General features: G+C 40.5%; 1 protein-coding gene across 1 annotated transcript in view; it reads left to right on the plus strand.

The window, feature by feature from the left end:
- Nucleotides 1-25,934, plus strand: part of ZNF804B (zinc finger protein 804B) — a 519,337-nt gene that overhangs the window by 481,427 nt on the left and 11,976 nt on the right. The window contains exon 3 of the mRNA XM_069729445.1: nt 16,730-16,860. Coding sequence (XP_069585546.1) covers nt 16,730-16,860 — 131 coding nt within the window. The remainder of the gene's footprint in view (nt 1-16,729; nt 16,861-25,934) is intronic.

Below are 25,934 nucleotides of genomic sequence, written 5' to 3' on the forward strand. Positions count from 1 at the left end.
AATGTGACAAGTTGCACATATGCATGTAAAACTATGAAATATGTAAATATGTATCTGCCGAGGACAAAAAAAAACATTCAAAAAACAAAACAATATCAAAAGTAATTATTTATAAGGGTTTAGGCAATTTCAAGTGGATAATGTACCTGAGTGATAGAGAGTCCTCACCAGTAAGGACCACTTTGGAACATCAAATTGCTACTGGTTAAAAGCATTTAGTGCCTCTTCTTTGCCATGTTTTGTTCCAGACAGTAAATATTTGCCATTTGCACTTGTCACCTGACACATTTTGGATGCGTTACATAATGGAGTATAACTAGTAAGAAGATGAGTCTTCCTCATGTTGGTCTATGGTGCCGTGCACGTGTCCAATTTTTTTCGAGTGGCCCAAGGAAAAATATCATTGACATGGTCTATTTTTATTCAAGTGTCGGATCAAAATTGTCCATGGGTCCACTGTAAACAACAAACCGCACTCGGATGACATCTGAGTCCAGTCCGATTTTTCACGGACTGACTGAATGGAGAAGATTCAGAATTTTTTTCACTCTCCACCTCCATGAAAAACAAATACCTCTCTGATTAGAATCTGATTAGCATAATCTAACTGTTTTTCTCGGATAGAGAGAAAACGGTCCCATGACCCTAGCCTAACCATGACCACCCAAGTAATTACGCGTAGAGAGGAACAAATCAAATCCACCTCCAACTTCGAAAACAATTCAGGTTCACCAAAATCAATTTTTTTTTTGCTACTCAATTCAGACAAATATAGTAAAACGGTGACCACCGTCATTATGCTGTCTTCAAAAGGGCTGGGTATGGGTTAAAAAAAACCCTTCCCTCCTGTCTTTTTTAGTCTCGTCACTAGTGCCATCTTCAATGGGCCATCTTTGGTGTTTTCTAGTGTGATTGATATCTGGGTTTTCCTGAGAGGAGACACCATAGATATCGATTCCCAAAAGACACCAAAAATGGCCAGTGAAGTTCGTATTGGTACCTGGATCGAAAAAGCCATCCAGAATGGAGCAGGGCAGTATGGTAGGACCCAGTGAGAATAATTTATTCTATTTTTCTTTATTTTATTTTTTTTTATGTTCTGGAGTCTGGAAAGACCTCAGAGTATAATACTGTACTTACGATTAATAAATTTATTGCGCATCAAATTTCTTGACCAAATTTGAGCAAACATGGCAAATTCAAATTTTGGTAAATTTGCTCATCGCTGACTGCAAGCCATTCTTTTCCTCAAAAGTATGATGTCCTGCATAGATTATAACCATAGATATAACCATATAACCATAGATTATGACCACCTGATGAAACTGCATAGGCGGTGAAACGCGCGTCGAGGTGCATCTCAGCAGACCATATACCCCATTTATTATGGCTATGGGTAACTATAGTTTGTGACTCTTTGCTGTATCATTGCATATGCTTTAGTCTAGGATTTGGGTTGTGTAGGCATTATGCCTCTGTTATTATGATTTATTACTTAATCTTGTTGCCTAGACTGTACTCTATGGTCATTAACCTTATATTAGATCATTTTGACTGATATACATTTTTAATGTGTTTTGGTGATCTATTTTGTATTTTTATATGCTCTGTAGCTGCATTTTGGATCTTTTTTGATACTTGACACCTGAGCCGTTATTCATACTGTCATACAGACTTTAGGGATTTTTTACCAGGCATATCTGACGGATGCTAGACTTTTTCGGTAATATTAGTAATAGTAACTGATGATATGCTGGTCTGTCCCTTTGGGATCTATGTGTGCCTTTTAGTTTTTTGTTTTCTGTCCCATGTAATTAAAATCCTTTCCATTATTGTTCTACTTTATTCTGTATGATTTTTGTAATACAATTTTTATATTTTATATATATTTTATGATCTATTGCTCCTTCATTTTTTCGCTATTAGTATACAGTTGTGGCCAAAAGTATTGACACCCCTGCAATTCTGTCAGATAATACTCAGTTTCCTCCTGAAAATGATTGCAAACACAAATTCTTTGTTATTATCTTCATTTAATTTGTCTTAAATGAAAAAACACAAAAAGAATTGTCCTAAAGCCAAATTGGATATAATTCCACACCAAACATAAAAAAGGGGGTGGACAAAAGTATTGGCACTGTCGAAAAATCATGTGATGCTTCTCTAATTTGTGTAATTAACAGCACCTGTAACTTACCTGTGGCACCTAACAGGTGTTGGCAATAACTAAATCACGCTTGCAGCCAGTTGACATGGATTAAAGTTGACTCAACCTCTGTCCTGTATCCTTGTGTGTACCACATTGAGCATGGAGAAAAGAAAGAAGACCAAAGAACTGTCTGAGGACTTGAGAAACCAAATTGTGAGGAAGCATGAGCAATCTCAAGGCTACAAGTCCATCTCCAAAGACCTGAATGTTCCTGTGTCTACCGTGCACAGTGTCATCAAAAAGGTTAAAGCCCATGGCTCTGTTGCTAACCTCCCTAGATGTGGACGGAAAAGAAAAATTGACAAGAGATTTCAATGCAAGATTGTGCGGATGTTGGATAAAGAACCTCGACTAACATCCAAACAAGTTCACGCTGCCCTGCAGTCCGAGGGTACAACAGTGTCAACCCGTACTATCCGTCGGCGTCTGAATGAAAAGGGACTGTATGGTAGGAGACCCAGCAAGACCCCACTTCTTACCCCGAGACATACAAACTTCTTACCCCGAGACATACAAAAGCCAGGCTGGAGTTTGCCAAAACTTACCTGAAAAAGCCTAAAACGTTTTGGAAGAATGTTCTCTGGTCAGATGAGACAAAAGTAGAGCTTTTTGGGCAAAGGCATCAACATAGAGTTTACAGGAGAAAAAAAGAGGCATTCAAAGAAAAGAACACGGTCCCTACAGTCAAACATGGCGGAGGTTCCCTGATGTTTTGGGGTTGCTTTGCTGCCTCTGGCACTGGACTGCTTGACCGTGTGCATGGCATTTTGAAGTCTGAAGACTACCAACAAATTTTGCAGCATAATGTAGGGCCCAGTGGGAGAAAGCTGGGTCTCCCTCCAGCAGGACAATGACCCAAAACACACTTCAAAAAGCACTAGAAAATGGTTTGAGAGAAAGCACTGGAGACTTCTAAGGTGGCCAGCAATGAGTCCATGAATCCCATAGAACACCTGTGGAGAGATCTAAAAATGGCAGTTTGGAGAAGGCGCCCTTCAAATATCAGGGACCTGGAGCAGTTTGCCAAAGAAAAATGGTCCAAAATTCCAGCAGAGCATTGTAAGAAACTCATTGATGGTTACCGGAAGCGGTTGGTCGCAGTTATTTTGGCTAAAGGTTGTGCAACCAAGTATTAGGCTGAGGGTGCTAATACAGTTATATGAAAAAGTTTGGGCACTCCTATTAATCTTAAGCTTAATGTTTTATAAAAATTGTTTTTTTTGCAACAGCTATTTCAGTTTCATATATCTAGTAACTGTTAGACACAGTAATGTTTCTGCCTTGAAATTAGGTTTATTGTACTAACAGAAAATGTTCAATCTGTGCGAGGCTTTTGGATGTCTGTGCGGGCTGCCCAGGGGTCTTTACGGGCTGCCGGGGGTCTGTGCGTGCTGCCCGGGGGTCTGTGCGGGCTGCCCGGGGGTCTATGCTGGCTGCCGGGGGTCTGTGCAGGCTGTTGGGGGGTCTGTGCGGGGCTCTGCCTGCTGCAGTGACAGTGATTGACACATTAGCCAATGATGGGACAGTATTAGTCCCATCATCCGGCTAATGTGTTGAATGTAAAGAAAAAAATACAAACATATAACATACAACAGAACATACAACATATGACAGAACATACAAAACATACAACACATAACATATAACAGAACATACAACATATAACATGCAACATATAACATAACATACAACATATGACAGAACATACAACATATAACATACAACATGTAACAGTACATACAACATATAACATACAACATATAACAGCACATACAACATACAACAGAACATACAACATACAACATATAACACACAACATATAGCATACAACATACAACATATAACAGAACAGACAACATTTAACATACAACAGAGCATACAACATACAATATATAACAGAACATGCAACATACAACATAACATACAACATATAACATACAACATATAAAAGAACATACAACATATAACATACAACATACAACATATAACAGAACATACAACATATAACATACAACATACATCATGCAACATATAACTGTACATACAACATATAACATGTAACAGAACATACAACATACAACATAACATACAAGTTTACAACATATAACATACAACATACAACAGAACATACAACATATAACAGAACATACAACATATAACAAACAACATATAATATACAACAGAACATACAACAAATAACAGAACATGCAACATATAACATACAACATGCATCATATAACTGTACATACAACATATAACATATAACAGAACATACAACCTACAACAGAACATACAACATATAACACACAACAGAACATACAACATACATCATATAACAGAACATACAACATATAACATGCAACATGCAACATATAACTGTACATACAACATATAACATATAATAGAACATACAACAGAACATATAACATACAATACATACAGTACATTCATACATTACATGCAATACATACATATATACGAGGGGCGATCCAAAAGTAATGATAATCAATACTAAACGCAATGAATATAGTCAAATTTTTTTTTTATTTTTTTACATAGTCTCCTAACAAGTCTACACATTTAGTCCATCTCTTTTCTAAACTTAGAATTCCCTTAGAAAAAATTCTTGATCTTGACCCTCAAAAAAATCCCCAACAGCGGTTTTCACGTCGCTATTGTCATCAAATTTCTTGCCCCGGAGGTGTTCCTTGAGCCGAGGAAAGAGAAAGAAGTCACTGGGGGCTAGATCTGGTGAATAGGGGGGGTGTTCCACCCGTTCAAAGCCCGCTTCTTGAATGGTAGCCATGGCAACTGCAGCTTTGTGAGCCGGCGCGTTATCTTGGTGAAACAACACTCCAGCCCGCAGTTTGCCGCGCCTTTTCTCCTTGATAGCCTCCCACAATCTTCTTATTTGTTCTGCGTAGTAGGAGCCCGTAATAGTGGCTCCCTTCTCCAAATAGTCCACCATAATAATTCCTTCAGCGTCCCAAAAAACGGACGCCATAACCTTCCCTGCTGAGCTTGACACTTTGAATTTCTTCGGCGTCGGTTCGTCGGCTCGTTTCCACGTCATCGATTGTTGTTTAGTTTCGGGATCAAAGTGGTGGATCCAGGTCTTGTCCATGGTCAAAAAACGTGACAAAAAATTTTCCTTGTCTGCTTGGAACTTTTCGAGATTTGCTATTGAAATGTCAACTCGTTTCTTCTTTTGCTCATCAGTTAACATTTTTGGCACCCAACGCGCGGAGACCTTTCTCATATGCAATTCTTTTGCAAGGATTCGTTGAATACTGCCATATGAGATCCCTGGGACCTGAGCTACATGCCTGATAGTCACTCTTCGATCTGCCAATACAACTTCTTCAACTTTTTTCACGTTTTCTTCATTGAGGGACGTGGATGGGCGTCCTTCACGATGTTCATCTTCCGTCGATGTTCTTCCCAGCTTAAATTCCTTGGCCCAGCATGCAACTGTGGAATATGGAGGAGAAGAGTCCCCCAATGTTTCCACCAAGTTGCTGTGTATGTCTTTGGTAGTCATTTTTTTCAAGCAGAGGTATTTGATGACAGCTCTGAGCTGGTTTTTTTCCATTTTGATGTTCACTCCTCGGCAGTTCATATTCAAATGAATGTAGCTCCCGGGAATCGTGGTCTATTTAAGTGATTTTTTTTTTTTCCCGGACTAGTGGGTACCTAAGAGAGAAGAAAACATTTTATTTTAAATTCTGTGTGCAATAGAAATAACCGATTATCATTACTTTTGGATCGCCCCTCGTACATAGAGTACGTACTCACCATCACCTTGTCACCTTGATCCAAGAAGCCAGTGTCACCTGTAAAAATATTAAAATAATAAACAAACACTATACTCCCTGTGTCCGCAGATATCCAATTAAAATGAGTGTCCCATGACGATCTCCCGTCGAGCTGATGCGACCGCTCTCCAGGGGCTCCAGGAATACAATGATGGAAGGTATCCTTCAGCACTGTATTCCTCTGCCACAGTAAAAAATACTCCCCAGTCTCACTTGTGGCACTGCTTTGTGAGAAATTTCCCACACAGCGTGAGAAATTTCCCACACAGCATTGCCATAAAGTGAGACTCTGAACTAAGGTAACCTCAGTGATACACTGCAGGAGCCATTGTCTCCTGTCAGTGTGTCACTGAAGGTCTATAGAGCAGTGACATCACCCGATGTCACTGTTCTATAGGGGAGATCGTCGTGGGACACTAATTATAAATTAGTGATAGGGAATATATGGTTTATTATTTTTTATTTTTTGCAGGCGCTGGAGTACGGTAAGTATGGTTAAATTAAGAATAATAAAATACTTTTTTCTGGCTGTGTCTTTATTTTTTTTTAACTCTTTCACTACTATTGGATTATAATGGATAGGCCTCTTATTGACGTATCTCCATTATTAACCGGGCTTAATGTCACCTTACATTAGCAAGGTGACATTAACCCCTTATTACCCCATATCCCACCACTACACAGGAGTGGGAAGAGAGGGGCTAAGTGCCGGAATTGGCACCTCTTACTGATGCGCCATTTCTGGGGCGGCTGCGGACTGGTATTTGTAGCCGGGGGGGGCAATATCCATGGCCCCTCTCTAGGCTATGAATATCAGCCCGCAGCTGTCTGCGTAGCCTTTCTGGCTATAAAATAAAGGGGGACCCCTGTTATGAACAGGTGATTCAGAACCACAATGGACCTAGTGGTTAAGAGCACACAAAGTGACCTGATAGTTACTAACATAGGACGAGCTCTGAGACGTGGGAACTCTGCTGACCGCAATCCCTAATCCTATCATACCACACTAGAGGTAGCCGTGGAGCGCTCCTGACAAAAACCTAGGCGCCTCGGGCACAGTCTGAGAAACTAGCTAGCCCTGAAGATAGAAAAATAAGCCTACCTTGCCTCAGAGAAATTCCCCAAAGGAAAAGGCAGCCCCCCACATATAATGACTGTGAGTAAGATGAAAATACAAACACAGAGATGAAATAGATTTTAGCAAAGTAAGGCCCGACTTACTGAATAGACCGAGGATAGGAAAGATAGCTTTGCGGTCAGCACAAAAACCTACAAACAACCACGCAGAGGGGGCAAAAAGACCCTCCGCACCGACTAACGGTACGGAGGTGCTCCCTCTGCGTCTCAGAGCTTCCAGCAAGCAAGAAAAACCAATATAGCAAGCTGGACAGAAAATATAGCAAACAAAGTAACACAAGCAAAACTTAGCTTATGCAGGGCAGACAGGCCACAAGAACGATCCAGGAGAAAGCAAGACCAATACTGGAACATTGACTGGAGGCCAGGAACAAAGAACTAGGTGGAGTTAAATAGAGCAGCACCTAACGACTTAACCTCGTCACCTGAGGAAGGAAACTCAGAAGCCGCAGCCCCACTCACATCCACCAGAGGAAGCTCATAGACAGAACCAGCCGAAGTACCACTCATGACCACAGGAGGGAGCTTGACCACAGAATTCACAACAGACCCCCACATCATTTTTTGGGGGGTCTCCCTATTTTATTAGCCAGTAAAGGCTACGCAGACAGCTGCGGGCTGATATTCATAGCCTGGGAGGGGACATGGGTATTAACCACTTCCCAGGCTACAAATATTGGCCCCCAGCCATCGGCTTTCCCCCTCTGGTGCAGAAAATTGCACAGGAGTCCACGCCATTTTTTTCCATTTTTTGTTTGTATTTTTTAATTAATTGTTCTTTAATTAACATAGGCCTTACTATTATATATCTATGGATATAGATATATTTATAGATAGATAGATATATCTATAGATAGATGTTTCTATCCATATATCTATCTGGCTACTTTCACACATCAGGTTTTGTGGATCTGTTTTTTTTTCCCGCCGGATCCGTTTTTTCTCATAGAGTTGTATTAGCGCCAGATTGCGCCTGATGGCCACACGTTTCATCCGTTTTTTTTTTTTAAACGGTTCCGTTGCAAATATTGAAAAACTGATGCAACTGATCCGTTTTTTTTTCTTTAGAGAGAGAACGGAAAGTGTGCATGATTGCAATGGAAAAATAGATGAAAAACCGGATTTGGAGGCCATCATTTCACATCTCAGTTTCATACATTTTTTGCCAGATCCATCGCTGTGTGTTATTTCGCCGGATAGAAAAAACTTTCCTCTGTACGTTTTCTCCGTCCGCCAGAAACAGTTATTTTTGATGGATCCAGCAAAAAAACGGATGAATTGTGTGGCCATCAGGTGCAATCCGGAGCTAATACAACTCTATGAGAAAAAAACGGCAAAAAAAAACTGATCCGTTTTTTTCAAAACGCGCCGGATTAAGCCTGACGGCAAAAACCTGATGTGTGTAAGTAGCCTAACTATCCATATATCTATCTACATCTATCTATCTCATTCCTTCTATCTCTATCTATCTATCTATCTATCTGTCTGATTGTCTATCTATGTGTGTAATGGAGTGTGGTTTGGACAAATGTAAAAGAGGAGGAGTGGACAAGACATGACATCACAAATCTTTTTTTTGTAGAATAATACATCTTTATTTAGCTTTCAAAAACGCATACAAAACCGCAGCAAAAAACGCACCAAAACCGCTCAAAAGCTCATCACAACCGAGCAAAAAACGCATCAAAAACACACCTACGTTTTCTGCTAACAGCTGCGGATTTAGTGCAGAAAAATCCGTAGGCAAATCTGCAACGTGTGCACATAGCCTAACTCTTCATATAAGCTGAAGAGTAGTGTTTCTTTAAAATCTTCTGTCTGCTGTTTTGGCAATATAAAATATTTGAGGTCTGGTCTGGGATTTAAGTTAATTTAGGAGTCTGATCCGGTGTCTGAAATAATTTTGGGATTTTATTTATTGCTAGAGATGAGCGAACTTGTTCAGAAAACATTCACCAATCTCAAATTCAGCATGAGCGTTGCACATTCGGATTCGATTTGGATTCCCTAGCATTTTTCCTAAAAATTGACAAATTTGGCCAAAGATCGGTAAGTGATTGAGTTCACTAAGATGTCAGTGTTTCCGGTAGCAGCACGGGCCACAAAACGTTCTGCACACAGAAGACACATGGATGAAATCCGTGTGTCATCAGTGTGACTCGTACTGGCGACTGGAAATCAGTAGTACTGTTTGCGCTGTTCCCCGATGCCTGGTGCTGAAGACAGATCACATCACTGTCCACTCCTCATGCTTCAATCAGCACTAGTAGGGGACAATGTTGAGAGTTGTATTCAACTGTTAACAGCTAGAGCAGGCGTCAGCTGATGAGAGTATTCGCGGTGAACTCCTATGACCTGACTGACGTCACTGCGAGCTTGAGAAATTTCTCACACCCACGGTGCCGTCAGAAGGATCCTGGGAGTTCACAGACAATTAACTCAGTTCAACTCACTGACATTAGAGTGAGCACCGTGGGAAAAGTTGTAACGACGCTTGCGGTGACGTCAGTGAGTTGTAGTGAGTACGTTGGCTGCCAACTCCCAGGACCTTTCTGATGGCACCGAGAGCTTGAAAACTTTCTCACGCTTGCGGTGGCATTGGTCAGATCATAGGAGTTCATCACCGCGAGACAGTGAGCAGCTCAGAATGATGAATATTTACGGGACCATGGTGTGGAGCTGTACTTTCACAAAAGTTTTTTTTTAACGTAACCCAGCTGACAAATGTGCCCTTGCTCCATCACACACATGGATGTGAATACAGTAAATGCCAACTGGGCGCCTATGGGGTCCACCTAGTCCTTCGATTGAGTTGCTTCCATTTAGCACTTGGAGCTGGTTGCCGATAGGTTTATACAGTTCCTGATGTGTGCAGGACAAGCTGTATAAATACTTGTGCATTTAGCTCACTCTAATGGTGACTACAGGCAGCGCAAATCATGTCATTTATCAAGTCCGGGGTAGGCAGCCCCATGTTCTATTAAAATTCACAATCTACATGAAATAACATGAGTAAACTCTATGGATAAACATTCTTTACTGTCGTTCATCCCGGCATTGTCATCCACGAGGATTTCAAGGTAAATTCATTAATAAAGTGAGCTTTACAAGGATAAATTCTGGCTCACCTCGGAAAAGAAGAAGAGTCATTAAAATAAAACCCTGAATATTCCATTTTGCAGATATGAGTTGAATGTTGCAACATTCTATCTCCTATTATTTTATGGCACATCAAAGGATTTATTTCATTTAAGTAGCAAAAATGCAGTTTAGAGTCAAATGTGACCTTTCTGCTAAAAAAAAAAGCATCTAAAAAGAATCTGCAGGGACACCACGTGGCTATTGTCTCTCATGTGTAGCTAGTATATACAGTACACTGCTCGGAAAATGAAGGAGGCATGTAAATCACGCATCGATGAGTGAAATATGCATGTTGGAAATCTTAGGGCAAGTGAGAAATTTTTCAGGCAAGTGGGAAGAGTGAGGCTAAGTGCCAGAATTGGCGCATCTTATAGTTGCGCCTTTTCTGGGGTGGCTGAGAGCAGTATCCATGGCCCATTCCTAGGCAATTAATATCAGCCCGCAGCTGTCTGCATAGCCTTTGCTGGTTATTCATTATGGGGGGACCCTACGTCATTTTTTTGGGGAGTCCCCCATTTAACAGGCAGGAAAGGCTAAGTATACAGCTGTGAGCGGATATTAATAGCCTGGGAAGCTCCATGGGTATTACCCCCTTCCCATGCTATAAACATCTGCCCACAGTCGTTGGCTTTCGCTCTGCTGGTTGCAAAAATTTTTCCTAAAAATAATCTTTTATTAATTAAATACATGTCTAGTAATTTGTACACACACTGTACTGTATGTAATCCATCTATTCTATCCTGTCGGCTCCTGCAGTGATTTTATAGAACACGGCAGATGATTTACCAGCTTTTCTTCTACCTACCTCTCTATGCAATATAAATATATATATAAATATATATATATGTGTGTGTGTGTCACTAACATATATATATATATATATACATCTATTCTATGTGTATATATCTATTCTAACTTGTCACTCTGTGATTATACTGTACGCGGCAGAAGATTTGCCGACTTTTCTATCTGTCTATCTATCTAATATATATACAGTGAAGACCAAAAGTTTGGACACACCTTCTCATTTAATTAAAGATTTTCTGTATTTTCATGACTATGAAAACTGTACATTTACACTGAAGACATCAAAATTATGAATTAACACAAGTGGAATTATATACTTAACAAAAAAGTGTGAAACAACTGAAATTATGTCTTATATTCTAGGTTCTTCCAAGTAGCCACCTTTTGCTTTGATGACTGATTTGCACACTCTTGGCATTCTCTTGATGAGCTTCAAGAGGTAGTCACCGGGAATGGTTTTCACTTCACAGGTGTGCCATGTCAGGTTTAATAAGTGGGATTTCTTGCCTTATAAAAGGGGTTGGGATCATCAGTTGTGTTGAGCAGAAGTCTGGTGGATACACAGCTGATAGTCCTGCTGAATATCCACTGTTAGAATTTGCATTATGGCAAGAAAAAAGCAGCTAAGTAAAGAAAAATGAGTGGCCATCATTACTTTAAGAAATGAGGGTCTGTCAGTCCGAAAAATTGGGCAAACTTTGAAAGTGTCCCCAAGTGCAGTGGCAAAAACCATCAAGTGCTACAAAGAAACTGGCTCACATGAGGACCGCCCCAGGAAAGGAAGACCAAGAGTCACCTCTGCTTCTGAGGATATCTGAGTCACCAGCCTCAGAAATTGCAGGTTAACAGCAGCTTAGATTAGAGACCAGGTCAATGCCACACAGAGTTCTAGCAGCAGACACATCTCTACAACAACTGTTAAGAGGAGACTTTGTGCAGCAGGCCTTCATGGTAAAATAGCTGCTAAAAAACACTGCTAAGGACAGGCAACAAGCAGAAGAGGCTTGTTTGGGCTAAAGAACACAAGGAATGGACATTAGACCAGTGGAAATCTGTGCTTTGGTCTGATGAGTCCAAATTTGAGATCTTTGGTTCCAACCACCATGTCTTTGTGCGACGCAGAAAAGGTGAACGGATGGACTCTACATGGCTGGTTCCCACTGTGAAGCATGGAGGAGGAGGTGTGATGGTGTGGGGGGGCTTTGCTGGTGACACTGTTGGGGATTTATTCAAAATTGAAGGCATACTGAACCAGCATGGCTACCACAGCATCTTGCAGCGGCATGCTATTCCATCCGGTTTGCGTTTAGTTGGACCATCTTTAATTTTTCAACAGGACAACGACCCCAAACACACCTCCAGGCTGTGTAAGGGCTATTTGACCAAGAAGGAGAGTGATGGGGTGCTACGCCAGATGACCTGGCCTCCACAGTCACCAGGCCTGAACCCAATCGAGATGGTTTGCGGTGACCTGGACCGCAGAGTGAAGGCAAAAGGACCAACAAGTGCTAAGCATTTCTGGGAACTCCTTCAAGATTGTTGGAAGACCATTCCCGGTGACTACCTCTTGAAGCTCATCAAGAGAATGCCAAGAGTGTGCAAAGCAGTCATCAAAGCAAAAGGTGGCTACTTTGAAGAACCTAGAATATAAGACATAATTTCAGTTGTTTCACACTTTTTTGTTAAGTATATAATTCCACATGTGTTAATTCATAGTTTTGATGCCTTCAGTGTGAATGTACAATTTTCATAGTCATGAAAATACAGAAAAATCTTTAAAGGAGAAGGTGTGTCCAAACTTTTGGTCTGTACTGTATATGTGTGTGTGTGTTTTGACGAATATTTCCTTTGAAAACGATGTGTAAATGACAGAGAATTGCTGTATGTAAAAGCTCATGTTAAAATGTAAAATCGCATTGCAATCGGTTAGCAATCACACTGCATTCGGATGTAAATCGGATGCTAGGTGGGAAAAATTGGATTGTACTCACATAAGAAACACATGACACTCGTCCGACTCTCCTGCATCAAAATCGGACCGATTTTAAAATCGCTAGTGTGTCTCCATCCTTATAGAGGAGTTTTTGAAGAAGATTTAGAGAGTTTCCATATAGTTTGCACTCCAAAGCCTCCTAAAAAAAAAACTCTGTGTGCACACACCCTTGGGCAATGGTCAGTTTCTTGACATGAATCCGTGGAGCTTATTAAATCCATATAAAAAAATGTAAATACTTGAATGCACTTACTATTGACTTCAATAAGAAATTACTCCTATCGTGAATATGATGTGGTTGTCTTGTATTTTTTTTTATTCCATGTGAAAGAAAAGCATCATATCAATTCTTGAATTATTTCTGCATGAAAAAGACTAGACATTTGGAGACTGAATCAAGCAGAAAATAATGGCCCGTACATTTCATACAAATGAAAAACACACTCAGAAAATGGATTCTTTTTAATGTTTTTTTTTTTCAGCCAGAAAATCCTCATAACAAAACTGTGTGAACTTCTTCTTAGATTTCAATGGTGTTAGTGAATACTCGGTCACATCTCCACAATTTTCAATATTGTACATTCATTTATGAAGTCACTTTCATTTCTGATATTTTTCTAAAAAAATTTTTTAATTACGTCAGTTGCTATTAATGATTATATGTGTTTTTTTCCTTCATTTGGACGATTTTTATGCAGTGTGAGTCTTTAAATAAGGTGATCATAAAATAAGGCAGCTTCACTGCAGGCTACCTGAGCTCGGCATTTAGAATTTTGCTTTAATTAATATTCCTGTGTGGAGTAATCAGCCCACACATATGGATCTCTGTGGGATCAAGTCAGTACTTCTTATGTCTCCTACACACACAGGACTCTGCAAAAGTTTTATGCTGTTGTTGTGTAAGACATACATTGAAGTTAGAAAGCTCACAAACGTTAGAACGCTATAAGTTAGAACGAGTACAAAGATAAAATAAAATTCAATGTTTTTTCAATTAACAATATGCAAAGTGAATGGACAAAGGAGAAAACGTTATCCCATCAATATCCCATCACCTTTAGCCTTCATTACTTCTTCTAGGCACTTGTCACTTGCACAGTTTTTTGAAGGAACTCAGCAGGAGGTTGTTCCAAACATCTGGGAGAACTGACCCCAGATCTTCTGTGGGTGTGTAAGGGACAACAGGTGGGCTTCTGTGTCCCTAAATACCAATGACACGGCTGTGTATGTGTGATGTTCTTTCAGAATTAATGACTTTTAAAACGCATGCTGCCTGATGGCTTCTCAGCGGGGGATTCCGTATGTTTGGCAAGAAGAGCACGGTACGTGGCGGCTCATTAATTGTGCGGTACATTGTCACTGCTGATTCCTGTTTCCTGATTATCTGCTCTTCTCTTGCCCAGTTTTAAGGCTCGTGCTATCCGCAGTTTTGACAGATAGCACTCGTACCAATGTTATTCTATGGGTCTATGCACGATTGCACACTTTTATCCGGAGAGATGGATGGTTCTCACCCATTCATGTCTATGGGACCGTGAATGGGTGAGAACCGTCCAATTTTCATGGACTGACATACTGTTGAGAAACTATTTTTTCCTCTCCACCTCTGAGAAAATCAGATTCCACTCTGATCAGTCTCATTAGCATAACGAGACTGCACCTGCCCTTAGTGTACAAAATCCTGCCCTAGTTTGGGTGTTTTTGCACCTGCTAGAAACTCCAAGTTCGGCTTACATGTAGCTGAGATCCCTCTAGTGTCGTCTCTGAATTCCCTCTGACCCACAGTCCTGGACATCCGGCTCAGCAGCACTGATGTCGCTTTTTCTCCTTTTATCACACTTCTCTACCTGTTCGAGAAATATACAGCTGTCTGGTAGTTTTTCCTGAACACACTCTATGCTGTGCTGTCTCTTTCTACTACTATCCTAAATTACCTAGAACACTAGTGAACACAGACAGAAGAGACCCTTGTGCAAGAACAATATTTTGCCCCTTTGCAGTCTAAATAGCTCATCATAATGCACTAATCCACCTGTCCCCCGCTATTCCCCGGCCTCTCCCCTCTGTCAATCCCTTCACTGGCTCCCCATTGCCCAGAGACTCCAGTACAAAACCCTAACCATGACATACAAAGCCATCCACAACCTGTCTCCTCCATACATCTGTGACCTCGTCTCCCGGTACTTCCCTACACGCAACCTTCGATCCTCACAAGATCTCCTTCTCTACTCCCCTCTTATCTCCTCTTCCCACAATCGTATACAAGATTTCTCTCGCGTATCACCCCTACTCTGGAACCCTCTACCACAACACATCAGACTCTCACCTACCATCGAAACCTTCAAAAGGAACCTGAAGACCCATCTCTTCCGATAAACCTACAACCTGCAGTAACCACCGATCGACCAAACCGCTGCACGACCAGCTCTAACCTCACCTACTGTATTTTCACCCATCCCTTGTAGATTGTGAGCCCTCGCGGGCAGGGTCCTCTCTCCTCCTGTACCAGTTATGACTTGTATTGTTTAAGATTATTGTACTTGTTTTATTATGTATACCCCTCCTCACAAGTAAAGCGCCATGGAATAAATGGCGCTATAACAATAAATAATAATAATAATAATAATAATAATTCCACCTGATTTGTGGCCCCCTTACTTCTTGGGACCCAGTTCGGCTGCACAGGTTGCACCAGTAATATGTCCACCCCTGAACTAGAACCAGGAACTACTTCCCCCTAGTTTCCTTGCAACTCCTCCCTCTATCTGGGTTGTCCAACTATTATCCCTATCATCCCCAATTATCTATTCTCCTACGACCATTCTGGGAAACATGAAATAAACAATAAGTTTTGACAAAACTATAACTGTCGGCACAAGCCCTTAGAGGAATAGACTTTTACAAATCCTCCTCTCTCTTCATGTGATCCCAGATAGACTGGATGATGCGAGATCAGGGCTCTGCGGGGGCCGGATCATCATCTCCAGGACTCCTTGTTCTTGTTAATGGTTGGTTGTTTAGGGTCGTTGTCCGCCAATCAGAGGCCTCCGTGATGGTATTACATGTATCAATTTTGTATCCTGCAAAAATTGGAGTGCCTAAAAAAGTTTCCATAAATATATAGTTTTCGCCTTGTCAGCTTGCTGTAGTTAAAAATATTAAAACCAACTGAATTCACCTTCCTCTGCTCCAGCAATGCTTCTTTACCACCACTCCCAGTGATCCGTCACAGACTTTGACGCTAACATCACTGCAGCCAATGATGCCGATACATAAGGTGCAAGATGCTGAGTCTAGTGATTGCCTGCAGCGGTAACATGAGCTGCAATTGTGACATCACAGCTTCACCCGATAACGTCTCCCTTGGAGTAGCAGCGGAGAGGTGTCGCAGGAGCAGAGGAAGGTCGATTCAACTGGTTTTTAATGTTTTTTAATATCAGCATGCCAGTGAGGGTGAAAAAATTTAAAGCAAGAAAAACGCTTTGACAAAATTTGCCGAAAGGTGAGTATTGGATAATTGGATATTCTGTGTCATCCGATGGTCATAGAAATTGTATAAAACTTACTATAAAAAGGAAAATAATTTATTACAGTATAAAGTGATCCATGTTTTTTTTTTCCCTATAGAGATTAAAAGAACTGAAACAAAGAGAATTTGCTCGAAATGTGTCTTCAAAGTCCTGGAAAGATGAAAAAAAGCAAGAGAAGGCACTCAAGCGTCTTCATCAGCTGGCGGAGCTGCGCAAGCAACCAGACTGGTGAGATTTCAAATTAAGCAGCTTTGAATCTGATGCTGCAGAAAACCTTATAATAAAACAATACGTCCTGATTGCAATTTTTTTCCCCGATTCAGGATAATTAAGTTATGTTACATGTACTGACTAAGTGACATAACATGATAGAGCTAGATATATCCACTGCAATTACAGCTGCATTCACGGAGGCAGCGTAAAATATACAGTACGGTAATAGATGGGATTTCTTTTTTAGCAGAGCGCCATCTTATAAATATATCTTATGCCAATCGTAATGCAGTCTTGTTTGAGGTGCTGCTTAAAGGGAACGTGGCATCAGAGAATGAACTATTACAATATTCTTACAATTTTCACATTGGTCACTAAGTCTAATATTAAACTCACTAGATGGTGGCCCGATTCTAACGCATCGGGTATTCTAGAATATGTATATATATATGTATATAGCAGCCACATAGTATATAGCACAGGCCACAACATATTCTAGAATACGCGATGCGTTAATACAGGCCACGCAGTATATAACAGTGGCCACGCAGTATATAACATAGGCAGCATCAATAGTGAAAAGTTGGTCACACAGGGTTAATAGCAGCGTTAACGGAGTGCGTTACCCGCGGCATAACGTGGGCCGTTAACGCTGCCATTAACCCTGTGTGAGCGCTGACTGGAGGGGAGTATGGAGCGGGCGCCGGGCACTGACTGGACGGAAGTAGGGAGGGACTAATTCTCAGCCGGGCTGTGCCCATCACCGATTGGTCGCGGCAGCCAGGACAGGCAGCTGGCGAGACCATTCAGCGACGCTGGATTTCCACAACGGAAGTTGCAGACAGACAGACAGAAGGACAAACAGAAAGACAGAAGTATCCCTTAGACAATTATATAGTAGATACTTCCTTTTCTTTATTCAGCAGTCTTATTATCCTCATAGACAGAAATGCAATAAGAAGTAACACCTCTATATACAGTAGATAACACAGGGTCCACCATTCACAATAGGTGATGTCACAGCTCACCTCCTCTTCCTCCTGTACAATCAGTGATAACACCTCCTCTATATACAGTAGATAACACAGGATCCACCATTCACAATAGGTGATGTCACAGCTCACCTCCTCCTCCTCCTGTACAATGACTGACATCACTTCTATGTACAGTAGATAGCACAGGATCCACCATTCACAATAGGGGATGTCACAGCTCACCTCCTCCTCCTGTACAATGACTGATAAAACCTCTATATACAGTAGATAACACAGGATCCACCATTCACAATAGAGGATGTCACAGCTCACCTCCTCCTGTACAATGACTGATAAAACCTCTATATACAGTAGATAACACAGGATCCACCATTCACAATAGGTGATGCCACAGCTCACTTCCTCCTCCTGTACAATCAGTGATAACACCTCTATATACAGTAGATAGCACAGGATCCACCATTCACAATAGGTGATGTCACAGCTCAACTCCTCCCCCTGTACAATGACTGATAACACCTCTATATACAGTAGATAGCAAAGGATCCACCATTCACAATAGGTGATGTCACAGCTCACTTCCTCCTCCTGTACAATGACTGATAACACCTCTATATACAGTAGATAACACAGGATCCACCATTCAGAATAGGTGATGTCACAGCTCACCTCCTCCTTCTCCTGTACAATGACTGATAACACCTCTATACACAGTAGATAACACAGGATCCACCATTCACAATAGGTGATGTCACAGCTCACCTCCTCCTCCTGTACAATGACTGATAACATCTCTATATACAGTAGATAACACAGGATCCACCATTCACAATAGGTGATGTCACAGCTCACCTCCTCCTCCTGTACAATGACTGATAACACCTCTATATACAGTAGATAACACAGGATCCACCATTCACAATAGGTGATGTCACAGCTCACCTCCTCCTCCTGTACAATGACTGATAACACCTCTATATACAGCACATAACACAGGATCCACCGTTCACAATAGGTGATATCACAGCTCACCTCCTCCTCCTGTACAATGACTGATAACACCGCTATATACAGCACATAACACAGGATCCACCGTTCACAATAGGTGATGTCACAGCTCACCTCCTCCTCCTGTACAATGACTGATAGCACCTCTATATACAGTAGATAACACAGGATCCACCATTCACAATAGGTGATGTCACAGCTCACCTCCTCCTCCTGTACAATGACTGATAACACCTCTATATCTGATGATCACTCCTATGTAGCAGAGCCGATCGAGTTGTGCCAGCTTCCAGCCTCCCATGGAGGCTATTGAAGCATGGCAAAAGTAAAAAAAAAATGTTTTGACAAATATGAAAAAAATATATATAAAAGTTTAAATCACCCCTCTTTCGCCCCATTCAAAATAAAACAATAAAAAATTCAAACATACACATATTTGGTATCGCCGCGTTCAGAATCGTCCGATCAATCAATAAAAAAAGGATTAACCTGATTGCTAAATGGCGTAGCGAGAAAAAAATTTGAAACGCCAGAATTATGTATTTTTGGTCGCCACAACATTGCATTAAAATGTAATAACGGGCGATCAAACGTATCTACACCAAATTGGTATCATTAAAAATGTCAGCTCAGCATGCAAAAATAAGCCCTCACCTGACCCCAGATCACGAAAAATAGAGACGCTACAGGTATCGGAAAATGGCACAATTTTTTTTTTTTTGTAGCAAAGTTTAGAATTTTTTTTACCAATTAGATAAAACATAACCTAGACATGTTAGGTGTCTATGAACTCGTAATGACCTGGAGAATCATAATGGCAGGTCAGTTTTAGCCTTTAGTGAACCTAGCAAAAAAAAAAATGTCATCGCACTTGCAATTTTTTTCCTGGTTTCTAGTGCGCGACATCGTAAAACCAATGATGTTATTCAAAAGTACAACTTGTCCCACGAAAAAGAAACCCTTGCATGGCCATATTGACTGAAAAATAAAAAAGTGATGGCTCTGGGAAGGAGGGGAGCGAAAACCGAAAACGCAAAACGCGAAAAAGGGGTTAAAGGAAGTACATATTTGTAATGCACTTTCTGTTGTTTTCATGACATCTTCTTGCTGTCATTAAATGTAGAACCTGTAGGCTACGTTCACATGTTGCTCTTTTTGCTGCGTGTTTTCTATAGCCAAATCCTGCTCTCCTGGTAATAAAGAAGCTGCATTTTGGTGCAGTGTTTTTTTGGTATGGACTACATGTGTGGTTTGTCTACAGTATATGTTTAATTCAGTTTTATTAACCAAAAACGTCGCAAAAACATTTTTGCTGCATTTTTCCACTTTCTCATTGCTTTTTTCCACTTTCTCATTGCTTTTTTCCACTTTCTCATTGCTTTCTATAGGTGAATAATTGCTGCAAAATTGATGAAAGAATTGAGAAACAATAGAAGATTTCCAGTTCACTTAAAAACAAGCATGTACTGGGGATTTCTGAAATCCCATAGCTCTCGCTGCCGCTTTAAAACGTAAAATGTAAATTGCTTAAAAAAGCAGCAAAAAAACACAGCAAAAACACAATGTGTGAACATAGCCTTACAGTTCAGTTATCAGAGGAATGACAAATTATATGTCCGGTAATCATTTTAAATAATAAAAGTAATTATGAATTAAAAATATTAACAATTTTTTATGGTTTTTATTGCAAATCAGCCATTAAAAATGCTAAAAAAAAATAGGAATTGCAACAAAATGACAGCTTTTACGTATATAACCTTTATTTGCTTAAAAGATTTTGCCCCAATTAGAAGGAAAGATGATTAAATGCTAATAATGTAGGAGTAGGATATTTATATATAGTATCATGTAAACCATCGTCTCCACCATAAATTAATTGCTCTTGTAATGAAGTAATCAGTAACCAGGGAGGAAGGTGACAATATTGAAATAATAAGAAATAAGCATTGAGCAACTTCTCATGAGGGGGATGATCGCAATGTGACCCCTCTGCTATCATTAATTATAGCAATGGGAGATGCCAGATGTTCTCCTGAAGCTGTTTCTTCTTTTCTCTGTAAGAAACTATAGGCATGCTATGAGTGCCGAGACGTGTAAGGAGACCTATGGGGGTTCATGAGCAGAAATTTGAGAAGGATGCAGCGGAAGTAGTGGTATGGTTGTGTAGGTGCTTGTCCCCCGATAAGAATGATACCTTTCGGGTACAGGAAAGATATATATCTTTGCACCATGTTAGCCAGTAGATAGAATAATATTTAGAACTAGCTGAAGAGCCCGGCGTTGCCTGGGCATAGTAAATGTCTGTGGTTAGTTATAGCACCTCACTTCTCTTATTTTCCCCCTCACATCTCTCATTTTCTCCATTACACCTCTCATTTTCCTCCGCACTCCTCTTATTTTTCCCCTCACTCCTCTCATTCCCCCCTAACACTTGTCATTTCAACCTCACATCTTTCATTTTCCGATCACTCCACTATTTTTCCTCACTCCTCTCATTTTGCACTCACACCTTTTAATTTTCACCTCACACCCCTCATTTTCACCTCACACCTCTGATTGTCCCCTCAGTATATACATGTTTGTCATCTCCCTTATATATAGTAAACACCTGTATGTCATCTCCTGCATATTGTATATACCTATGTGTCATCTCCTCCTGTGTATAGTATATACCTGTATGTCATCTCTTCTGTATATACTATATACCTGTATGTCATCTCCTCCTGTATATAGTATATACCTGTATGTCATCTCCCCTGTATATAGTATACACCTGCTGTATGTCATCTCCTCCTCTATATACCCATGTGTCATCTCCTCCTGTATATACTGTACCTGTAAGTCATCTCCTCCTGTATATAGTATATACCTGTGTGTCATCTGCTCCTGTATATACTATGTACCTGTATGTCATCTCACCTGTACATAGTATATACCTGTGTGTCATCTCCTCCTGTATATAGTATATACCTTTGTGCCATCTCCTCCTGTATATAGTATATACCTGTATGTCATCTGCTCCTGTATATAGTATATATCTGTGCGTCATCTCCTCCTGTATATAGTATGTACCTGTATGTCATCTCCTCCTGTATATAGTATATACCTGTGTGTCATCTCCTCCTGCATATAGTATATACCGGTGTGTCATCTCCTCCTGCATATAGTATATACCTGCGTGTCATCTCCCCTGTATATAGTATATACCTGTGTGTCATCTCCCCTGTATATAGTATATACCTGTGTGTCATCTCCCCTGTTTATAGTATGTACCTGTATGTCATCTCCCCTGTATATAGTATATACCAGTGTGTCATCTCCTCCTGTATATAGTATATACCTGTGTGTCATCTCCCCTGTATATATGATATATGTGTGTGTAATCTCCTGTATATAGTATATACCTGTATGTCATCTCCTCCTGTATATAGTATATACCTGTGTGTCATCTCCCCTGCATATAGTATATACCTGTGTGTCATCTCCTCCTGTATATAGTATATACCTGTGTGTCATCTCCTCCTGTATATAGTATATACCTGTGTGTCATCTCCTCCTGTATAAAGTATATACCTGTAAGTCATCTCCCCTGTATAAAAAATATACCTGTATGTCATCTCCCCTGTATATAGTATGTACCTGTATGTCATCTCCCCTGTATATAGTATGTACCTGTATGTCATCTCCCTTGTATATAGTATATACCAGTATGTCATCTCCTCCTGTATAAAGTATATACCTGTAAGTCATCTCCTCCTGTATATAGTATATACCTGTGTGTCATCTGCTCCTGTATATAGTATATACCTGTGTGTCATCTCCCCTGTATATAGTATATACCTGTGTGTCATCTCCCCTGTATATAGTATATACTTGTGTGTCATCTCCCCTGTATATAGTATGCACCTGTGTGTCATCTCCCCTGTATATAGTATATACCTGTGTGTCATCTTCCCTGTATATAGTATATACCTGTGTGTCATCTCCCCTGTATATAGTATATACCAGTGTGCCATCTCCTTCTGTATATAGTATATACCTGTGTGTCATCGCCCCTGTATATAGTATATATGTGTGTGTCATCTCCTGTATATAGTATATACCTGTATGTCATCTCCTCCTGTATATAGTATATACCTGTGTCATCTCCCCTGTATATAGTATATATCTGTGTGTCAGCTCCTCCTGTATAAAGTATATACCTGTAAGTCATCTCCTCCTGTATATAGTATATACCTGTGTGTCATCTGCTCCTGTATATAGTATATACCTGTGTGTCATCTCCCCTGTATATAGTATATACCTGTGTGTCATCTCCCCTGTATATAGTATATACTTGTGTGTCATCTCCCCTGTATATAGTATGCACCTGTGTGTCATCTCCCCTGTATATAGTATATACCTGTGTGTCATCTTCCCTGTATATAGTATATACCTGTGTGTCATCTCCCCTGTATATAGTATATACCAGTGTGCCATCTCCTTCTGTATATAGTATATACATGTGTGTCATCGCCCCTGTATATAGTATATATGTGTGTGTCATCTCCTGTATATAGTATATACCTGTATGTCATCTCCTCCTGTATATAGTATATACCTGTGTGTCATCTCCCCTGTATATAGTATATACGTGTGTGTCACCTCCCCTGTATATAGTATATACCTGTGTGTCATCTCCTCCTGTATATAGTATATACCTGTGGGTAATCTCCTCCGGTATGTAGTATATACCTGTGTGTCATCTCCCCTGAATATAGTATATACCTGTATGTCATCTCCCCTGTATATAGTATGTACCTGTATGTCATCTCCCTTGTATATAGTATGTACCTGTATGTCATCTCCCCTGTATATAGTATATACCAGTGTGTCATCTCCTCCTGTATATAGTATATACCTGTGTGTCATCTCCCCTGTATATATTATATATGTGTGTGTCATCTCCTGTATATAGTATATACCTGTATGTCATCTCCTCCTGTATATAGTATATACCTGTGTGTCATCTCCCCTGCATATAGTATATACCTGTGTGTCATCTCCTCCTGTATATAGTATATACCTGTGTGTCATCTCCTCCTGTATATAGTATATACCTGTGTGTCATCTCCTCCTGTATAAAGTATATACCTGTAAGTCATCTCCCCTGTATAAAAAATATACCTGTATGTCATCTCCTCCTGTATATAGTATATACCTGTGGGTAATCTCCTCCGGTATGTAGTATATACCTGTGTGTCATCTCCTCCTGTATAAAGTATATACCTGTAAGTCATCTCCCCTGTATAAAAAATATACCTGTATGTCATCTCCCCTGTATATAGTATATACCTGTGGGTAATCTCCTCCGGTATGTAGTATATACCTGTGTGTCATCTCCCCTGAATATAGTATATACCTGTATGTCATCTCCCCTGTATATAGTATGTACCTGTATGTCATCTCCCTTGTATATAGTATGTACCTGTATGTCATCTCCCATGTATATAGTATATACCTGTGTGTCATCTCTCCTGTATATAGTATATATCTGTGTGTCATCTCCCCTGTATATAGTATGTACCTGTATGTCATCTCCTCCTGTATTAGACCTCGTTCACACATTATTTACTCAGTATTTTTACCTCAGTATTTGTAAGCTAAATTGGCAGCCTGATAAATCTCCAGCCAACAGGAAGCCCTCCCCCTGGCAGTATATATTAGCTCACACATACACATAATAGACAGGTCATGTGACTGACAGCTGCCGTATTTCCTATATGGTACATTTGTTGCTCTTGTAGTTTGTCTGCTTGTTAATCAGATTTTTATTTTTGAAGGATGATACCAGACTTGTGTGTGTTTTAGGGCGAGTTTCATGTGTCAAGTTGTGTGTGTTGAGTTGCGTGTGGCGACATGCATGTAGCGACTTTTGTAAGATGAGTTTTGTGTGGCGACATGCGTGTAGCAACTTTTGTGAGATGAGTTTTGTGTGGCAACATGCGTGTAGCAACTTTTTGTGTGTCGAGTTCTATGTGACAGGTTAGTGTAGCAAGTTGTGTGCAGCAAGTTTTGCGCATGGCGAGTTTTGCGCGTGGCGAGTTTTATGTGTGGTGCGTTTTAAGTATGTGCTATTTATGTGTGAGGCAATTTTTGCATGTGTTGCAACTTTTGTGCATGTGGCAATTTTTCCACGTGTGCAAGTTTTGCGTGTGGCGAGTTTTCCATGAGCTGAGTTTTGCACGTGTGGCGAGTTTTGCGTGAGCCTAGTTTTGCATGTGGCGAGTTTTGCATGTGGTGAGTTTTGAGCGGCGACTTTTGTGTTTCGACTTTTATGTGGCGAGGTTGGTCTATGTGTGGTGAAATGTGTGCTGAGGGTGGTAAATGTGGCGCATTTTGTGTGTGTGTTCATATCCCCGTGTGTGGTGAGTATCGCATGGTGGGGCCCCACCTTAGCAACTGTACAGAATATACTCTTTTGCGCCATCGCTCTCATTCTTTAAGTCCCCCTTGTTCACATCTGGTAGCTGTCAATTTGCCTCCAACACTTTTCCTTTCACTTTTTCCCCATTATGTAGATAGGGGCAAAATTGTTTGGTGAATTGGAACAAGCGGGGTTAAAATTTCGCCTTACAACATAGCCTATGACGCTCTCGGGGTCCAGACGTGTGACTGTGCAAAATTTTGTGGCTGTAGCTGGGATGGTGCAGATGCCAATCCCGGACATACACACACACATTCAGCTTTATATATTAGACTAGCTGATGAGCCTGGCGTTGCCTGGGCATAGTAAATATCTGTGGTTAGTTATAGCACCTCACGTCTCTTATTTTCCCATCATGCCTCTCATTTTCTCCCTTACACCTCTCATTTTCTCCCTTACACCTCTCATTTTCCCCCTCACTCCTCTCATTCCCCCCTAACACTTGTCATTTCGACCTCACATCTGTCATTTTCCGATCACTCCACTATTTTCCCTCACTCCTCTCATTTTGCACTCACACCTTTTCATTTTCACCTCACACCCCTCATTTTCACCTCAGTATATACATGTTTGTCATATCCCTTATATATAGTATACACCTGTATGTCTTCTCTTGTATA

Source organism: Ranitomeya imitator, chromosome 6 (assembly GCF_032444005.1).
Source record: "Ranitomeya imitator isolate aRanImi1 chromosome 6, aRanImi1.pri, whole genome shotgun sequence".
Lineage (NCBI taxonomy): Eukaryota > Metazoa > Chordata > Amphibia > Anura > Dendrobatidae > Ranitomeya > Ranitomeya imitator.